Consider the following 19,306-nt stretch of genomic DNA (forward strand, 5'->3'; position numbering starts at 1 on the left):
GCCGCATTGTCAGAGGGTCAGGACTGAGGGAGCACTGCGCTGTCAGAGGGTCAGTGCTGAGGGAGTGCCGCACTGTCAGAGGGTCAGGACTGAGGGAGTGCCGCATTGTCAGAGGGTCAGGACTGAGGGAGCACTGCGCTGTCAGAGGGTCAGTACTGAGGGAGCGCCGCACTGTCAGAGGGTCAGTACTGAGGGAGTGCCGCACTGTCAGAGGGTCAGTGCTGAGGGAGTGCCGCACTGTCAGAGGGTCAGTACTGAGGGAGTGCCGCACTGTCAGAGGGTCAGTACTGAGGGAGCGCCGCACTGTCAGGGGGTCAGTGCTGAGGGAGTGCCGCACTGTCAGGGGGTCAGTGCTGAGGGAGTGCCGCACTGTCAGAGGGTCAGTGCTGAGGGAGTGCAGCACTGTCAGAGGGTCAGTACTGAGGGAGTGCCGCACTGTCAGAGGGTCAGTGCTGAGGGAGCGCCGCACTGTCAGGGGGTCAGTGCTGAGGGAGTGCCGCACTGTCAGAGGGTCAGTGCTGAGGGAGTGCCGCACTGTCAGAGGGTCAGTGCTGAGGGAGTGCCGCACTGTCAGAGGGTCAGTGCTGAGGGAGTGCCGCACTGTCAGAGGGTCAGTGCTGAGGGAGTGCCGCACTGTCAGAGGGTCAGTGCTGAGGGAGTGCCGCACTGTCAGAGAGTCAGTACTGAGGGAGCGCCGCACTGTCAGGGGGTCAGTGCTGAGGGAGTGCCGCACTGTCAGAGGGTCAGTACTGAGGGAGTGCCGCACTGTCAGAGAGTCAGTACTGAGGGAGCGCCGCACTGTCAGGGGGTCAGTGCTGAGGGAGTGCTGCACTGTCAGAGGGTCAGTGCTGAGGGAGTGCCGCACTGTCAGAGGGTCAGTACTGAGGGAGCGCCGCACTGTCAGGGGGTCAGTGCTGAGGGAGTGCCGCACTGTCAGAGGGTCAGTGCTGAGGGAGTGCCGCACTGTCAGAGGGTCGGTGCTGAGGGAGTGCCGCACTGTCAGAGGGTCAGTGCTGAGGGAGTGCCGCACTGTCAGAGGGTCAGTGCTGAGGGAGTGCCGCACTGTCAGAGGGTCAGTGCTGAGGGAGTGCCGCACTGTCAGAGGGTCAGTGCTGAGGGAGTGCCGCACTGTCAGAGGGTCAGTGCTGAGGGAGCGCCGCACTGTCAGAGGGTCAGTGCTGAGGGAGCGCTGCACTGTCAGAGGGTCAGTGCTGAGGGAGTGCAGCACTGTCAGAGGGTCAGTGCTGAGGGAGTGCCGCACTGTCAGAGGGTCAGTACTGAGGGAGCGCCGCACTGTCAGAGGGTCAGTGCTGAGGGAGTGCCGCACTGTCAGAGGGTCAGTGCTGAGGGAGTGCCGCACTGTCAGAGGGTCAGTGCTGAGGGAGCGCTGCACTGTCAGAGGGTCAGTGCTGAGGGAGTGCAGCACTGTCAGAGGGTCAGCGCTGAGGGAGTGCCGCAGTGTTGATGGTGCATCATTGGGATGAGTTGTTAACCCTGGCCTATCAGTGCTCTTCATTTCCCTCCGTATCATTGCGAATATTTATCCCCCAGTCATTATCACCAGAAAAGATGATTTGGTCATTATCACCTTGCTTTCTGTGGGAGCTTGCTGTTGGCAAATTAGCTGCCACATTTCCTGCTATAAACACTTCAAATAAAAAATATTTTCTTAGCTGTGAAATGGGTTTTGGAATGTCCTGCGGCCCAATAAATGGCAATTTCCTCTGGTGTTGCCCCACCTGTTTAAACAACCGTACAGGAGGCAAATGGGCCAGCAAATCACCTGCCTTTCTGGTTGACAGTGAGAATGGTGGATTTTCTTAAACTATAGGTACTGGGCTGGTACTCAGAGGGCAGGTCCTGGGAGACAACATGTACCAGTGGAGCAGATAATGAGTAGGTAGATTATGTGGCTGGGGAGGAGGAGGGTGGTGACAAGTATCACGGAGGAAGGTACTGAGGCGACAGGTACCAGGACATGAGGTATTTCCCAGAAGCTGCTACTTCTGCAAATTGAGAGAGTGTGTAGCGATTATTAGGATTGGTGACCACCAGTTTGTATAATGAACTTATAATAGTTTGTTTACAAGTAGATCAATAAGCCAAGTACTATCATGATGTTAACATTTCCAGCTTTTGGATCTATTCTGGCTGCATCTGCACCAGGATCCCTGCAACTGTTCATCATTCGGTGATTGAGTCACATGACCCTCACAATGTACACCCCTTAAAGGGGCCAGTCACTCAACCCTCCCTCTTTAAATCCCTTATTTTACATAAGTAACTTATGCAATTCCCAAAACAAGAGCAATAATGCACATTTTTAACACAGTTTATGAGAAACTCAGTTTGTCAGGGGACTTACTCTTTCTCCAGGAGCAATGAGGCTCAATTAGTTGAGGTTCAAGTGTAGAGGCAGTTTCATTTAGACTTGCTTCATTGGGACTTTCTTCCAGAAGTTGTCTCATATCGCACTATTTCCTCGGTTTCATTGGGAGCAAAAACCCAGTCTGCAGGTGCAGCAGGTGATCAAGAAGGCGAATGGAATGCTGGCCTTTATAGCGAGGGGGATAGAACAGAAAAGCAGGGAGGTCTTGCTGCAACTGTACAGGGCACTGGTGAGGCCGCAACTGGAGTACTGTGTGCAGTTTTGGTCCCCTTATTTATGAAAGGATATATTGGCCTTGAAGCGAGTACCAGTGAAGGTTCACCAGGCTGATACCGGAGGTGAGGGGGTTAGCTTATGAGGAGAGATTTAGATTGGGCCTATACTCGTTGGAGTTTAGAAGGCTGAGGGGTGATCTTATAGAGACATATAAGATAATGAAAGGGCTAGGTAGGATAGAGGTAGAGAGATTCTTTCCACTTAAAAAGGAAACCCGAACTAGAGGGCACAGCCTCAAAATAAGGAGGCGGTCAGTTTAGAACAGAGTTGAGGAGGAACTTCTGTCAGAAGGTAGTGAATCTCTGGAATTCTCTGCCATTGAAGTGGTGGAGGCTACCTTGTTGAATATGTTTAAGTCATGGGCAGATAGATTTCTGATAGACAAGGGAATTAAGGGTTATGGGGAGCAAGCAGGTAATTGGAATTGATCCACTTCAGATCAGCCATGATCTTATTGAATGGTGGGGCAGGCTCGAGGGCTAGATGGCCTACTCCTGTTCCTATTTCTTATGTTCTTATGAGCAGCAGTTTTGCCAGCTGTAGGCTGATCAGCACTTCATCCCTTGGACAACCAATAACACCACTTTGCTGGTACAATTAGATCAGGCAGGAACACTGGCTTTTGGGATGGTTCCCATCTCCTCAAATGATCTACGTGTTTCTACGCTAACTTGTTGTGCACTTTCACTTCATAAGACAGTAGCCCCAGCCTGGCTGGGGCCACAACTCCTGAGACCCAATTCCAAAATTCTTCACAAAGGTTCGATCATCTTTCTCAAATACGCTTTCCGTTTTTGACAAATCATGGTTCCTTTCTCGACAACTCTGCCCTGTCTCCACCTTCTGTGCCCAATTTGGAACTAAGAAACTCAATCTAGTTCTCAAACATCGACCCATCAGCAGCTCAGCTGGAGTTATTCTGATGATGGTGTGCGAGGTGGTTCTATAGGCTAACAGAAACCGTACTCTCTGAGTTTCAAGTGACAGACTGGTTGCTTCTTCATACCAGTCTTAAAAGCCTAAGCTGCATGTTCAGCCAGTCTGTTTAAAGAGGAGTGATATGCACGGTTTGGATATGCTTTACACCATTAGATATCATGAACCATGACAGGTCCACAACAGACACCATCTCCCTGGCCCTACACTCAACCCTGAAACATCTGGATAACAAAGACACCCTATGTCAGACTCCTGTTTATTGGCTGCAGCTCAGCCCACAAAACACATTTCCAGACTCTGGAGCCTGGGGGCTCAGCTCTTCCCTCTGCAACTGGATCCTAGACTTCCTAACCCACAGACCGCAATCAATAAGTATAGACAATAACGGCTCCTCCAAGATCATCCTCAGCACCAGTGCTCCACAAGGCTATGTTCTCAGCCCCTTACAATATTCCTTATACAGTTATGACTGTGTGGCCGAATTCCCCTCCAACTCAAATTTCAAGTTTGCTGATGACACCACTGTAGTGAGTTGGATCTCAAATAACGATGAGACAAAGTACAGGAATGAGATAGAGAATCTGGTGAATTGGTGCAGCAACAATAATCTTTCCCTCAGTGTCAACAAAACAAAGGAGATTGTCACCGACGAAGTAGAAATGGTTGAGAGCTTCAAGTTTCTAGGTGCCCAGATCGCCAACAACCTGTCCTGCCCAACCACCCTCCCCCCGCCCATGCCAACACAATAGCAAAGAAAGCCCAACAATGCCTCTACTTTCTCAGAAGACTAAGGAAATTTGGCATGTCAGTGACAACTCTCACCAACTTTTACAGATGCATCATAGAAAGCATTCTTTCTGGTTGTATCACAGCTTGGTATGGCTCCTGCTCTGCCCAAGACTGCAAGAAACTATAAGGGTCGTTCATGCAAGCCACCTCCCATCATTGACTCTGTCTACACTTCCTGCTGTCTGAGAAAAGCAACCAACGTAATCAAGGACCCCACGCACCCCAGACATTCTCTCTTCCACCTTTTTCCATTGGGAAAAAGATACAAAAGCCTGAAGGCACGTACCGACCAACTCAAGAAAAGCTCCTCCCCTGCTGCCATCAGACTTTTAAATGGATCGGGTGGCACAGTAGTTACCACTGCTGCCTCACAGTGCCAGGATCCCAAGTTCAATTCCGGCTCAGGTCACTGTCTGTGGAGTTTGCACATTCTCCCTGTGTCTGCATGGGTTTGCTCCAGGAGCTCTGGTTTCCTCCCACGCTCCAAAGATGTGTAGGTTATGTTGTTTGACCCTAGTATCAGGGATAGCAGGGTAAAAATGTGGGGTTACAGGAATAGGGCCTGGGTGGATTGTGGTCGGTGTAGATTCAATGGGCTGAATGGCCTCCTTCTGCATTGTAGGGTTTTATGACCTACTCTTATTAAGTTGATCTTTCTCTACATCCTAGCTATGACTGTAACACAACTAGCTTCCCAAAGAAAGGCATGCCTGCTCCCTCTTTTTTAGCTAGGATTGATCAATTTATTCTGCAGTTTTTTACAACAACGTTCTCTTTGAATTCCTCACTGCAAATGGAGTCACTCTGTTTTACCTTATCACCAATGTAGTAATTGCAAGAATTGGTGACCACCAGTTAGAATAACAAATGCTAACGGATTATTTACAAGCAGGTCAGTATACAGAGTACTTTGATGACATTAAAACTTCCTGGACGAGGAACTGCAAAAGCCCACGCTTTGCACCAAGATCCACATACTTGTTTCCCATTGGGCGCTTGGGTCACATGGTCCTCCAAATGTCCACCTCTTAAAGAGGCCAGCGACCTCGGAGTGCAATCAGTTTGTGTTCTTAATGAAGATGAGATTGATGATGAACACATGGATGCTGTCGATACTAACCATGCTATGTTTTACTTTGGGACATACTGCATGTGCAGCAGTGTGATGCTCTGATTGCCTTGCTGCTTGTTAGTCCTGTGGTTGTTTTCTAACTGGTGGTTGCTGGATTGATGAATGTTACTCATTTCCCCTGAATCATTCATGGAGGTGGTTAGCTTGGCCACTGAGTGCAGTTCCTCAAGTGGAGCAGGGATGGTTTCCCCATGTGGTGTAACATAATGGCTCATAGCCTGACTGTGTGGTACAGGTAGTGATGGGTGAGAGCTGGTGGAGGGGGTGTTTGTGCTGCGGTAGAGAGGTGTTAATGGATGGCTGAATTATTCACACATTGCTGGAATCTCTGCAAATGCAGTGTAGCTCCTTTAGTATTTGGTGATTTGCAAAAGCGATAGCTTCACTCAGGACGAATAATGGTGAAGTAAACCAGTGGAAAAATTATTCACATTCAAAGAAAATAGTTTATGTTCCCTTATTTACAATCCCATTACTTTATTTCTGTAAAGAATGCCGTGGCTGTGGTTTACAAACACATGATAACAGACAAAATTAATCATCCATTCTTTAGAGAAGGTATTTGGCTTTTTTACCCTGGAAATTACTGGACCTTCCAGGAACAATTTGCAAAAATACTGACTATCACTGAGGTACGGGTCCCCACACACGCTGACTCTCACTGGGGTACATAAGAACATAAGAAATAGGAGCAGGAGTAGGCCATCTAGCCCTTCGAGCCTGCCCCGCCATTCAATAAGATCATGGCTGATCTGTTGTAGCTCAGTTCCACTTTCCCGCCCTCTCCCCATAACCCTTAATCCCCTCTCTTATCAAGAACCCATCAACCCGCTTCTTAAAAATATTTAGCGAGGCAGCCTCCACCACTTCAACGGGCAGAGAATTCCAGAGATTCACCACCCTTTGAGTGAAGAAGTTCCTCCTCAACTCCGTTCTAAACCGCCTCCCCTTTATCTTGAGGCTGTGCCCCCTAGTCCTACTGTCTTTTTTGAGCGGGAAGAGTCTCTCCACCTCTATCCTATCCATCCCATTCATCATCTTATACGTCTCAATGAGATCTCCCCTCATTCTTCTAAACTCTAACGAGTACAAGCCTAGTTTATTCAGCCTCTCCTCATAGCTCAATCCCCTCAACTCCGGTATCAGCCTAGTAAACCTCCTCTGCACTCCCTCCAGGGCCAAAATATCCTTGCGCAGGTGCGGCGCCCAAAACTGCACACAGTACTCCAGCTGCGGCCTCACCAATGCCCTATACAGCTGCAGCAAGACCTCCCTACTTTTATATTCAATCCCCCTCGCTATGAAGGCCAGCATCCCATTTGCCTTCCTGACCACCTGCTGCACCTGCAAGCTGGGTTTTTGCGACTCATGCACAAGGACCCCGAGGTCCCTCTGCACCGTCGCCTGCTGCAGTTTTTCGCCACGTAAGTAATAGTCCTTCCTACCATTCTTCCTACCAAAGTGGACCACCTCACACTTGCCAACATTAAATTCCATTTGCCATTTCCTGGCCCATTCGCCCACCCTATCTAGATCCCCACACGGGTCCCCACACACTGACTCTCACTGGGGTACGGGTCCCACACACACTGACTCTCACTGGGGTACGGGTCCCCACACACTGACTCTCACTGGGGTACGGGTCCCCACACACTGACTCTGACTGGGGTACGGGTCCCACACACACTGACTCTCACTGGGGTATGGGTCCCACACACACTGACTCTCACTGGGGTACGGCTCCCACACACACTGACTCTCACTGGGGTACGGCTCCCACACACATTGACTCTCACTGGGGTACGGGTCCCCACACACTGACTCTCACTGGGGTACGGGTCCCACACACACTGACTCTCACTGGGGTACGGGTCCCACACACACTGACTCTCACTGGGGTACGGGTCCCACACACACTGACTCTCACTGGGGTACGGCTCCCACACACACTGACTCTCACTGGGGTACGGGTCCCACACACACTGACTCTCACTGGGGTACGGGTCCCACACACACTGACTCTCACTGGGATATAATCCCACACAGACTGACTCTCACTGGGGTACGGGTCCCACACACACTGACTCTCACTGGGGTACGGCTCCCACACACACTGACTCTCACTGGGGTACGGCTCCCACACACACTGACTCTCACTGGGGTATGGCTCCCACACACACTGACTCTCGCTGGGGTACGGCTCCCACACACACTGACTATCACTGAGGTACGGGTCCCACACACACTGACTCTCACTGGGGTACAGGTCCCACACACACTGACTCTCACTGAGGTACGGGTCCCACACACACTGACTCTCACTGGGGTACAGGTCCCACACACACTGACTCTCACTGAGGTACGGGTCCCACACACACTGACTCTCACTGGGGAACAGGTCCCACACACACTGACTCTCACTGGGGTACGGCTCCCACACACACTGACTCTCACTGGGGAACAGGTCCCACACACACTGACTCTCACTGGGGTACGGGTCCCACACACACTGACTCTCAATGGGGTACAGGTCCCACACACACTGACTCTCACTGAGGTACGGGTCCCACACACACTGACTCTCACTGGGGTACGGGTCCCACACACACTGACTCTCACTGGGGTACGGCTCCCACACACACTGACTCTCACTGGGGAACAGGTCCCACACACACTGACTCTCGCTGGGGTACGGCTCCCACACACTGACTCTCACTGGGATATAATCCCACACACACTGACTCTCACTGGGGTACGGGTTCCCACACACTGACTCTCACTGGGGTACGGGTCCCACACACACTGACTCTCACTGGGGTACGGGTCCCACACACACTGACTCTCACTGGGGTACGGGGTCCCACACACACTGACTCTCACTGGGGTACGGGTCCCACACACACTGACTCTCACTGGGGTACGGGTCCCACACACACTGACTCTCACTGGGGTACGGGTCCCACACACACTGACTCTCACTGGGGTACGGGTCCCACACACACTGACTCTCACTGGGGAACAGGTCCCACACACACTGACTCTCGCTGGGGTACGGCTCCCACACACACTGACTCTGGCTGTGGGACAGTCCACTTTGATCCTTCACACAAATGCTGATTCTTTGTGAGAGCCAGATGTACAATTTTCTCCTTAGACAGGTACACACACGCATTCTCCCCAGAGAGTCCTCTCTGATTTGCTGTTGCTCTGTTCAGAGAGTTAAGGATCCAGCTTGGAGCTGTCTTCATTACTGTGGCTCAAACCATCGTTGAATAAAATTACTCAGCCATTCTGGTTGGTTCTAAATTTTTAGTTATGGCCATTTATTTGGTAAATAATGAAGAATATAAAGCACCATTTTTTTTGAAGAAGTGGCTGTAATGAACTTGTTCCTGATGTGAGCTTTGCAATCCAGAGAGCCAGCTGTCATAAGCAGTTTTACAGTTGGGTGTAACAAGAGTGATCTGGATAATTGAATTTGATTATAATTCTGGAATGCAGGTGCTGCATGAATCAAACATACAGTAAAAACTCTCGCTGTCCTGGAGCAGCACTAGATTTCCCCACACTCAGTCTCTCAACAAGGTCTAGTGGGGACAGTACAAGTGCAATTGGATATGATGGAATTCACCTCATAATCCAAAGATGTATCTATTTTTACAACCGGGACAGGAACAATGCACAGTTTATCTCGCCTCAATATTCCACAGGTCCAGCCATTAATTTAATAGTTGAATTCATTTACCAAAATGATCAATAATTTACTCTCATTACTGTTGGATCCAAAATAAAAGACTTCAACCTGTTTATTTTCCATAAACTCAGAATGATTGAATTATTATTAAAAAAACTTCCTTTTTTCAAACAGTTTACAAGAACTGGTACACAAAGAATTGGACTTTGGAAATATAGCTCCCTATTCCTTATTTTAAAAAATACCTCAGCGTACATATACAAACATGTATTCAAACACACTAACAAACAGATAGGGTTTCTGCAGAGGTTGGAGGATAGGCTTTATAAAACAAAGGATGAAGTTCGTAGGGTTTCACTGCTTTTGATCTGGAGCTCCCTCACGTGAAGAGGGTTTGTTGACATCCAGTAGATGTCTGGAGGTTCTCACTAAGAGAGCTTTGGCATGGGGAAGAATATAAATAAAGCTGGATCAATTCAACTTGTTTCAGCTTTGCAGGTTTCCAAATGTAGACAGGTTAGATTAGATGAGGATTTTCTGGCTGCAGGTTGATAACCGCACACAGAATTTGAGCCAGAATAGGGAGCGACCAAATTAGTGCAGCCTTGGCTTATTCCTCAAATCTGAGCCCAAAAAAAATCAGAACAGGAATAGGCCATTCGGCGCTTCAAGCCTACTCCATGGTTCAATCGGATCATGGCATTCCTCATATCCACTTTGTTGTCCTTTGGCCCTTGATTCCCTCACTGATAAAGAATTTATCTATCTCAGCCTTAAACGCACAAGGACTCTGCCCCCCCAGCTCTCTGTGGCTTGTAGTTTCAAAGACTCAAAACACTCTGAGAAGAAATTCCTCCTTATTTCAGTCTTAAATTGGTGCCCTTTTATTCTGAGACTCTGCTCTCTGGTCCTAGAGCCTCTCATGAGGGGAAACATCTTCTCAGCCTTTACCCTATCAAACCCCTTCAGAATCCTCTATGTTTCATTGAGATCATCTCACATTGTGCTAAATTCCAATCTGTTTAACCTTCACTCATGAGACAATCCCTCTGTACCACGGATCATCCTAATGAATCTTCGCTGAACTGCCTCCAATGAAATACTTTCTGCAAATAAGGGGAACAAATTCAGAGCACTCCAGATGTGGTCTCACCAGTACCTTGCACAGTTGCAACAAGGCTTCCCTGCTCCTATACTCCAATTCCCTTGAAATAAGGATCAACATTCCATTAGCCTTCCTCATTATCTGCTGCACCTGTGTGCTACCTTCTGCGTTTCATGCACAAGTTCCCCCAAGTCCCTCTGTGTTGCAGCTTTCTATAGTTTTCTCCATTTAAATAAGACTGTTCTTTTGTTCTTCCTTCCAAAATGAAGGGTTTCACAATTTCCCACATTATATTCCATTTACCAATGTTTTGCTCACTTCCTTAACCTATCAACATCTGTTTGTAAACTGTTTGTGTCCGTCTTGTAACTTGCCTTTTCATCTGAGTCAACAGGTAAACAACCGTTTTATCTGGCCACAAGACTTCTCGATCTAGTGATAATTTAACATTGATACCCAAGCAGGTGCCTGGAATTTGGGCCTGATTCCGATCTCCCCAGCTCTTTTGGATTAGATGTTTAAATGTCAGTATGGGATTGTCAGATAATACCCAGATTCATCCACTCTAACAGAGGAGTTCCGAGGCTAATCAGAAAAATTCATCCCTTTAAACCCACTGCTGTTGAGAACCAGAAAGATTAATGGTGAGGCTTTCAGATGACCCCAGTTGGTTACTAGCAAAGATTCCATTGCCTTGTCCAGCGGGGGTCAGAGTTAGGATATTATCTTGGAGCCTTTTAAGGGTTATGGGGAGAGGGCGGGAATGTGGAACTGAGCCACGACAGATCAGCCATGATCTTATTGAATGGCGGGGCAGGCTCGAAGGGCTAGATGGCCTACTCCTGCTCCTATTTCTTATGTTCTTATGTTCTTTTAACCTCAGGAGGATGGATCAGCTGCTACTGATGTACCCTATCTACGCCTGAGCAGGGCCATGGGCGTTTCTGTTTTACATGGTATTTGTTGAGGACACTGGGAAAACTCCTCCCTTCAAGCTGTAGACATAAAATTCACTTATTTGAATGATTGAAGTGACTTCTTCGAGTTAAAGTGTCTGTTGCACTTTGCTGGAGTTGGCAAACTGAAAACTGGAGCATCTTCCAGAGGAGGAAAACCCTCAGTTTGTGTTACATGAAAGGAGAAGAAAATCTTTAAGCATTCAACAGATATTAAATAAATGCTACCTTATGTAACAAGGGCTCCTTTCTTCCCTCTTTAACAATACAAGAAGTTATTAAGCAATTGAAGTTTTGGATGAATTTTGCAGGTTTGTGTTTGTAGCATTTAGTTAAATTGCAGCTCAACTTGACAATCCAAATTTCAGTGGGATAAACTAACCTCAGCTCTCTGGCCTTGCAAACTCTTTGCAATACCCTCATTCTCACTGAAAATGTCATTATCTCTCATACCCTTTTCCTCTGAGTCATCTTGTCTTCATCAGCGAGTTTTTTTTGTGATTTTGTTTATCTTCAGAGTTGTATTATTGTCATTTCAACGATCGGTCATCACTGCCAAGAACTTTTCCAAACTCATAATTTCTCTCATGAAGGAGCAGTGCAAGGCTCTAATCATTACCTAGAAATCAAATTGTTGTTGAGTCACAAAGGTTATGGGGAATTTGGTGTGCCTGAGGTATCAGTGTTGGGACCACAACAGTTTACAATTTACAGAGATGATTTGGAGTTGGGGGCCAAGTGCAGTGTGAGGGGGTACCGAGGATGTTCACCAGGAAGTTGGCTGGGCTGGAGTATTTGAGCTACAAGGAGGATCTGAATAGGCTTGGATTGTTTTCTTTAGAGAAGAGCAGGTTGAGGGGGGGCATGATTGAGGTGTATGGACAAGGTGAGTACGGAGCAACTGTTCCCTTTGGTTGAGGGGTCAATTACGAAGGGGCAGAGTTTTAGGATGGGAGGCAGGAGATTCAGAGGGGATTTGAGAAAAGAAAATTCACTCAGAGAGTGGTGGAAATCTGGAAGGCACTGCCTAGGAAGGTAGTGGAGGCTGGAAACCATACAACCTTTAAAAAATATTTGGATGAGCACTTGAAATGTCATAACATTCAGGGATATGGGACAAGTGCAGAAGATTAGCGCACCTTTAGTGGTAGGTATTGTGATTAAAATTTGACGGGCCAAAGGGCTTTTGCTGCACTGTATAACTTTGTGGCTGGAATTTTATTGTCCCGCCTGCCACAGGAATCGAAGAAGGCAGGAGGCAGACCATGGACAGGTCCGTTGACCCCAGGTGGGATTTTACGGTTTCAAGATGACCGAGATTGTAAAATCCCACCCTTATGAACTCTACAGAGATGGAGAGGAATAAGGTCTTGAGGGATTTAAAAGCAAGGAAGAGAATTTTAAAGTCTAACTGTACTTGACTGGCAGCCAGTGCAGGTCAGTGAGAACAGGGATGATAGGAGAAAGAGAGAGTGCAAGTTAAGATACAGGCAACAGAGATTTGGATGATCTCAAGTTTACATGCAATATCCACACTGATCCACTACTTTTCAAGCTTTTCTCACTGAAGTATATTATGTGTCAATAAGATCTTTTCATTTTATGTTCTAACAGGAAACAAAGACAAAAACTCCGAGATCAAGCCAAGGAAATACGCTTTGGGAAAAGTTACAGTCTGAACACTTCTGAACTGTCCACAGCAAATAACCCACAGCAGAATGTGTTACAGCTGGAAAATGTGAGCAGACTGCAGTTATGTGAATTACAATCCCTGTGACTGGATGGCTCCCAATTAGATTAAAGAGGTTTAATAAGATCTATCAACAGCAAATGCAGTCAGTTAATGCAAGAGCATTCTATAGACAGTCTGTTACCCCTCCTGTTCCTACATTAAATATAGCCAAAAGTGGATTTAAATGTTTCAAGATTTAAAGGCAAAGAGGTGGATGGGGGTAAGGCAGTTGACGTGGTATACATGGATTTTAGTAAGGCGTTCGATAAGGTTCACCATGGTAGGCTTCTGCAGAAAATGCAGATGTATGGGATTGTGGGTAATCTAGGAAGTTGGATCAGGAATTGGCTATCAGATAGGAGACAGAGGGTGGTGGTGGATGGTAAATATTCATCATGGAGTGCAGTTACGAGTGGTGTGCCTCAGGGATCTGTTTTGGGGCCACTGTTGTTTGTAATTTTTATTAATGATCTGGATGAGGGTATAGTTGGGTGGATTAGTAAATTTGCTGATGACACCAAAGTTGGAGGTGTGGTAGATTGTGAGGAAGGGTGTCATAGTCTGCAGGGAGACTTAGATAGGTTGCAGAGCTGGGCCGAGAGGTGGCGGATGGAATTTAATGCGGAGAAGTGTGAGGTAATTCACTTTGGTAGGAGCAACAGATGTGTCGAGTATAGGGCTAACGGGAGGACTTTGAATAGTGTGGATGAACAGAGGGATCTAGGTGTGTGTGTACATAGATCCCTGAAAGTTGGGAATCAAGTAGATAAGGTTGTCAAGAAGGCGTACGGTGTCTTGGCGTTTATTGGTAGGGGGATTGAATTTAGGAGTCGCAGTGTAATGTTGCAACTGTACACTACTCTAGTGCGGCCGCACTTGGAGTACTGTGTGCAGTTCTGGTCCCCGCATTACAAGAAGGATGTGGAGGCGTTGGAGAGGGTGCAGAGGAGGTTTACTAGGATGTTGCCTGGTATGGTGGGGAGGTCCTATGAGGAGAGACTGAGGGATCTAGGGTTGTTTTCGTTGGAAAGAAGGCGGCTAAGAGGGGATCTTATTGAAACATATAAGATGATTAGAGGTTTAGATAGGGTGGATAGTGATAGCCTTTTTCCTCGGATGGAGAAAGCTAGCACGAGGGGGCATGGCTTTAAATTAAGGGGGGGTAGCTACAGGACGGATGTCAGGGGTAGGTTCTTTACCCAGCGGGTGGTGAGGGATTGGAATGCCCTGCCTGCTGCAGTTGTAAATGCGTCTAGTTTGGGGGCGTTTAAGAGATCTCTGGATAGGTTTATGGACGAAAAGGGATTGGTATAGGCTAGTGGGTCATTGTTTTTGTAACTGGTCGGCGCAACATCGTGGGCCGAAGGGCCTGTTCTGCGCTGTAATGTTCTATGTTCTATGTTCTATGTTCTAAAGTTTTATGTTACAAAGAGGGAAGGGAAGTTGCACAAAGGTAGATTATCGTTAGAGGTCTATTTCTGCTTCCATTATCTGTTGTCAGTGCAGGCTTGATGGGTTGAACGGCCTCCTTATGTACTGTAGGGATTCTATTTTTTATGATAATCTCTCATGATGGATCTTGGGAATTCTCGCTATTATTTTGCATTTTGTCATTTGCCATTTACAAGTTGTAAATGAACACATACAAATGCTCTAAATATAGAATATGGCCTCTTAATATAACGGAACGTTCATCATTTAGAGCAATTCCCCGCTCATGTCAGGAAACTGACACAATGTGGAGCCATTTGATCAGCCACTCCTAGACTTTGATGTGGTACTCTATTTTTCAGTTCACAAAGTCAGACTGCAACATTGGGGAAGGAAGATGCAAAATCCTGGAATCAAAGTTTTCTGGTCCTGGATCCTGCCCAACTGACACATCAGCATCCACCAACCCAACTGGCAAACAGCAAAGGTAACACAAAGTTGGAAATATCCAATCAGACCTCAACTCAGTGCATTTAAATAGTTATTTGGTAGAACAGGATATGAGTATTGCTGGAAAAAGTGACATATTGAAGCTTTTCATATTGCACTCATCAGGACACTTCACAAGAATACCAGTATCTGCAGCTTACAGCATATCATGGTGATCTAGATCTGTCACTTTACGTGAATCATCGTCACAGGTTCATTCCCTAAGGCAATGCCTTGACCAATCGGGGTCAAGTTGCCTGGTTTAAATTTCAAACAATACTTGGCAGTTATCTGTCGGTTACCGTCAACTTGTGTATTCTCCATGACAATACCTCTAACAATCAGAATCCAATTGCCAAACTATCACCATTCTCTTTTCATACAGTATAAATTGTTGTTTTTCCCTTACACTGATATTATTGTGGGTGTCCTGGTAGGTGGAAAATGAAAAACTTTGACATGTCTTTTTTTCAGCAAGAATACATTTAAAGGAAATTTAACAAAGTTCCTGGTTTTGACAAGTAGAACTCCTTCTACACTGCCCCTGTTTCCCAGGACAGGTACAGCACAGGGTTAGCTGAGTGAATCTCCCTTGGTATTGTCAATAGTGGTATCACCATTCACAAATATATATGGGATATATATATTTTCAGCTTTTATCATGCTTCAGAATTAATTTTGGATATTTGTCAGCCGTTGCCAGGAGTTTTGAAGTCGAAAAGTTAGAAATAAGAGACGTGAGTTGAAAGTTATCAGGACTTCGGTATTTAAGTGTTATAAGAATCTTATTCTTACAAATCTGCATTCAATACCTATTGAACACATGACAGACTCCTGTACTCTGGGGTGTACCAGGATCTAGGATCAGTTACCTGGAAAACAATGTCTGCACAATCTTAGGTCATCCCTACCCTGATAACTGGACCTCTACATCCTAACACCTTATGAGCACATGTGCAATTCTGCAAGTAGCTAGCCTCATCCCAAGAAGCAGTTCAATAAAACAATACATGGAAAAAATTAAAGCAAGAAAAAATAGGAAACATTACCAGTAAAATTAAACTGGCAACTGAGAAAACAACTGTCCTGACATGTGGCAAATTAACACATTGCCAACAGGATCTGGACTATCAGGCAGCAAGAGGCATTTTATGATGGTGATTTAAACACTGTTAAAATGTCTAAGGAACAGTTCCAATTTAATTGGCTTGTTATTGTGACGTAATGACACACACTGCTTCTCACTTCCGAGGTGATGATGGTGAGGATTCACTATGGACTGACCCCAGACTGTTTATAGGACGGTGACACGGTGGTGCCTGACGGCCCAGGTCCAGCCTTGGGTGACTGTGTGTGGAGTTTGCATGTTCTCCCCATGTCTGCGTGGGTTTCCTCCCACATTCCAAGATGTGCGAGTTAGGTTGATTGGCTTTGCTAAATTGCCCCTTAGTGTCAGGGGGATTAACATGGTAAATAAGTTGGGTAATGGGGATAGGACCTGGGTGGGATTGTTGTCAGTGCAGTCTTGTTGGGCTGAACGGCCTCCTTCTGCACTGTAGGGATTCTGTTATTCTATGATAATCTCTCATGACAGACCTTGGGAATTCTCACTATTATTTTGCATTTTGTCATTTGCCATTTACAAGTTGTAGAATGAACACATACAAAGCATAATGGAAATATCCAGTCATGGTCAGTGACTCTGTTATCCCGCAAACCACTCCCTCCCACTCTGTGCATCACCTTCGATTGGCAGACGAGGGATGGAATGAGAAATTCCAGCACTCTGACAACAGCAGTGACATATTCCTGGAGTTAACCAGCACAGACAGTGTCAACAAAATCTCAGGGGTTGGGACAGAAAGCAAATGCCAGTGAGGAGAATATTGGGGATGTGATGCCATTCTCTTCACTTTGTCACAATTTGGACCCATGGATTAATCACTTATTTAAATACTATGTCCACTCTAATTCCTCACAGGTATTGTCCATCATCGTCCCTTAGCCCAAGGCAACTGGGCAGATTGTCATCAAAGGTCAGTCCAGGACCAACTGCACCTTTAACACAGAGTTCATTGAGTGCGGTTGTAGAACCCCCAGACTCAAGGTCCTCAAGTACAAATAGTCAGATTCAACCTTCAACCAAGGATCGCTTCGACAACAAAGGGTAGGTGCCTGATCTTATTGGTTCCTTACCTATGTTAACAGCTGATTGTCCCTTCTGATTGCAATTTATTGCTGTCTGCCTGATTTATTTTCACCAATTCTTATCATTTTTTAGACCTTCGGTCACCTGTTGGAAATCTCCTGAAAGTTCTCTTAATGTTATGCATCCCACGCCTGCCCTCCGAGCTATCCAGCTTTGTGCTTTGGAGTTCAAAGATAAAGGAGTGGTTCCTCATTGCTGGGCGGCCTCGATTCCTGTAACACCATCAATGGGAGAGAAGAGTTGTGTCCAGGTCCAAATGAAGAATCCAGAGTCTGACAGCCCTGAGCATCATCCTTCATCCTCTCGTCCTGAGTTGGTTACTGCCAGTGCACCCAATACCCCAGCCCATGGAGTAGAGAGCCAACAAGTGGAGGTGTTGCTTCAGAATGCACAACAACAGATCCAGATCTTGGCGTATGCCAGTCGGAAAGCCGAGGACTATGAACTGATCAATGAATGTGAGGAACGAGCAAATGAAAATACAGCATTTCTGCCGGTGGTTTCTGCCGAGGAGATGCAATTTCTGGTGAGACAGGAACAGTACAGAGACTGTGATTTAGGAAAGTGACATTCTGGTATCTGTACTTTCATCACATTGTGAAACTGGGCAAAGGAGAGTATAAGAAAAAAAGAGAAATTATTTATATGCATTTATTTGAAGCATTTAATTAGAAACCAAATAGTCAGTTGCCCCCATAGTGGTTTATGGAAACTATTTTGTATTGTTTTATCAAATAACTTTTCTTTTGTTCTGGTGAAGATCTTAGTGCCTATTATTCCCAATGGCTGTGTGTATGGCTGTATTTCACTGAATGTCATCGGGATTAAAGGGCCTGTCAGCTCCTTCTCTGCCACACAACCTCACATTCAAAAACTAACTGGTCTTTTGGACATTTCCACTGCCATTCTGACTGGTCAGTTCTGGGCCATGAGCTACACAGGACAGAGAGAATTAGACCAGTGATTAACAAACATACTCCTGTACTGTAGTGTGATGCACACTCCAGCTGATCAGCTGGAACCCAGAGTGGGATTAATCTCTAGGTCTTATTTAATGGAAAATTCTGGAATGATCATCACTGGTCCAGAGAGAAAAAAATGTTGAAGCACCTGTGCTGAGAAAATAATTCCCTCCCACTTTGTCCCTGCTGGATAACCTTGGAAACCCCAGTGTAACAGTGCTGTACCCCTGCTGGATAACCTTGGAAACCCCAGTGTAACAGTGCTGTACCCCTGCTGGATAACCTTGGAAACCCCAGTGTAACAGTGCTGTACCCCTGCTGGATAACCTTGGAAACCCCAGTATAACAGAGCCGTACCCCTGCTGGATAACCTTGGAAACCCCAGTGTAACAGTGCCGTACCCCTGCTGGATAACCTTGGAAACCCCAGTGTAACAGTGCTGTACCCCTGCTGGATAACCTTGGAAACCCCAGTGTAACAGTGCTGTACCCCTGCTGGATAACCTTGGAAACCCCAGTGTAACAGAGCCGTACCCCTGCTGGATAACCTTGGAAACCCCAGTGTAACAGTGCCGTACCCCTGCTGGATAACCTTGGAAACCCCAGTGTAACAGTGCCGTACCCCTGCTGGATAACCTTGGAAACCCCAGTGTAACAGTGCTGTACCCCTGCTGGATAACCTTGGAAACCCCAGTGTAACAGTGCTGTACCCCTGCTGGATAACCTCGGAAACCCCAGTGTAACAGTGCTGTACCCCTGCTGGATAACCTTGGAAACCCCAGTGTAACAGTGCTGTACCCCTGCTGGATAACCTTGGAAACCCCAGTGTAACAGTGCTGTACCCCTGCTGGATAACCTTGGAAACCCCAGTGTAACAGTGCTGTACCCCTGCTGGATAACCTTGGAAACCCCAGTGTAACAGAGCCGTACCCCTGCTGGATAACCTTGGAAACCCCAGTGTAACAGTGCTGTACCCCTGCTGGATAACCTTGGAAACCCCAGTGTAACAGTGCTGTACCCCTGCTGGATAACCTTGGAAACCCCAGTGTAACAGAGCCGTACCCCTGCTGGATAACCTTGGAAACCCCAGTGTAACAGAGCCGTACCCCTGCTGGATAACCTTGGAAACCCCAGTGTAACAGTGCTGTACCCCTGCTGGATAACCTTGGAAACCCCAGTGTAACAGTGCTGTACCCCTGCTGGA

General features: G+C 46.8%; 1 protein-coding gene across 1 annotated transcript in view; it reads left to right on the plus strand.

The window, feature by feature from the left end:
* LOC145360517 (pro-neuregulin-3, membrane-bound isoform-like) overlaps positions 1-18,408 on the plus strand; it is a 509,505-nt gene extending 491,097 nt beyond the window's left edge. Inside the window, exons 6-9 of the mRNA XM_080215773.1 lie at positions 12,895-13,018; positions 14,806-14,930; positions 16,914-17,099; positions 17,214-18,408. Coding sequence (XP_080071899.1) covers positions 12,895-13,018; positions 14,806-14,930; positions 16,914-17,099; positions 17,214-17,709 — 931 coding nt within the window. The 3' untranslated portion in view covers positions 17,710-18,408. The remainder of the gene's footprint in view (positions 1-12,894; positions 13,019-14,805; positions 14,931-16,913; positions 17,100-17,213) is intronic.
* Positions 18,409-19,306: the final 898 nt, after the last annotated feature.

The sequence above is a fragment of the Carcharhinus amblyrhynchos genome, chromosome 31, assembly GCF_965287045.1.
Source record: "Carcharhinus amblyrhynchos chromosome 31, sCarAmb.v2.hapA, whole genome shotgun sequence".
NCBI classification, from domain to species: domain Eukaryota; kingdom Metazoa; phylum Chordata; class Chondrichthyes; order Carcharhiniformes; family Carcharhinidae; genus Carcharhinus; species Carcharhinus amblyrhynchos.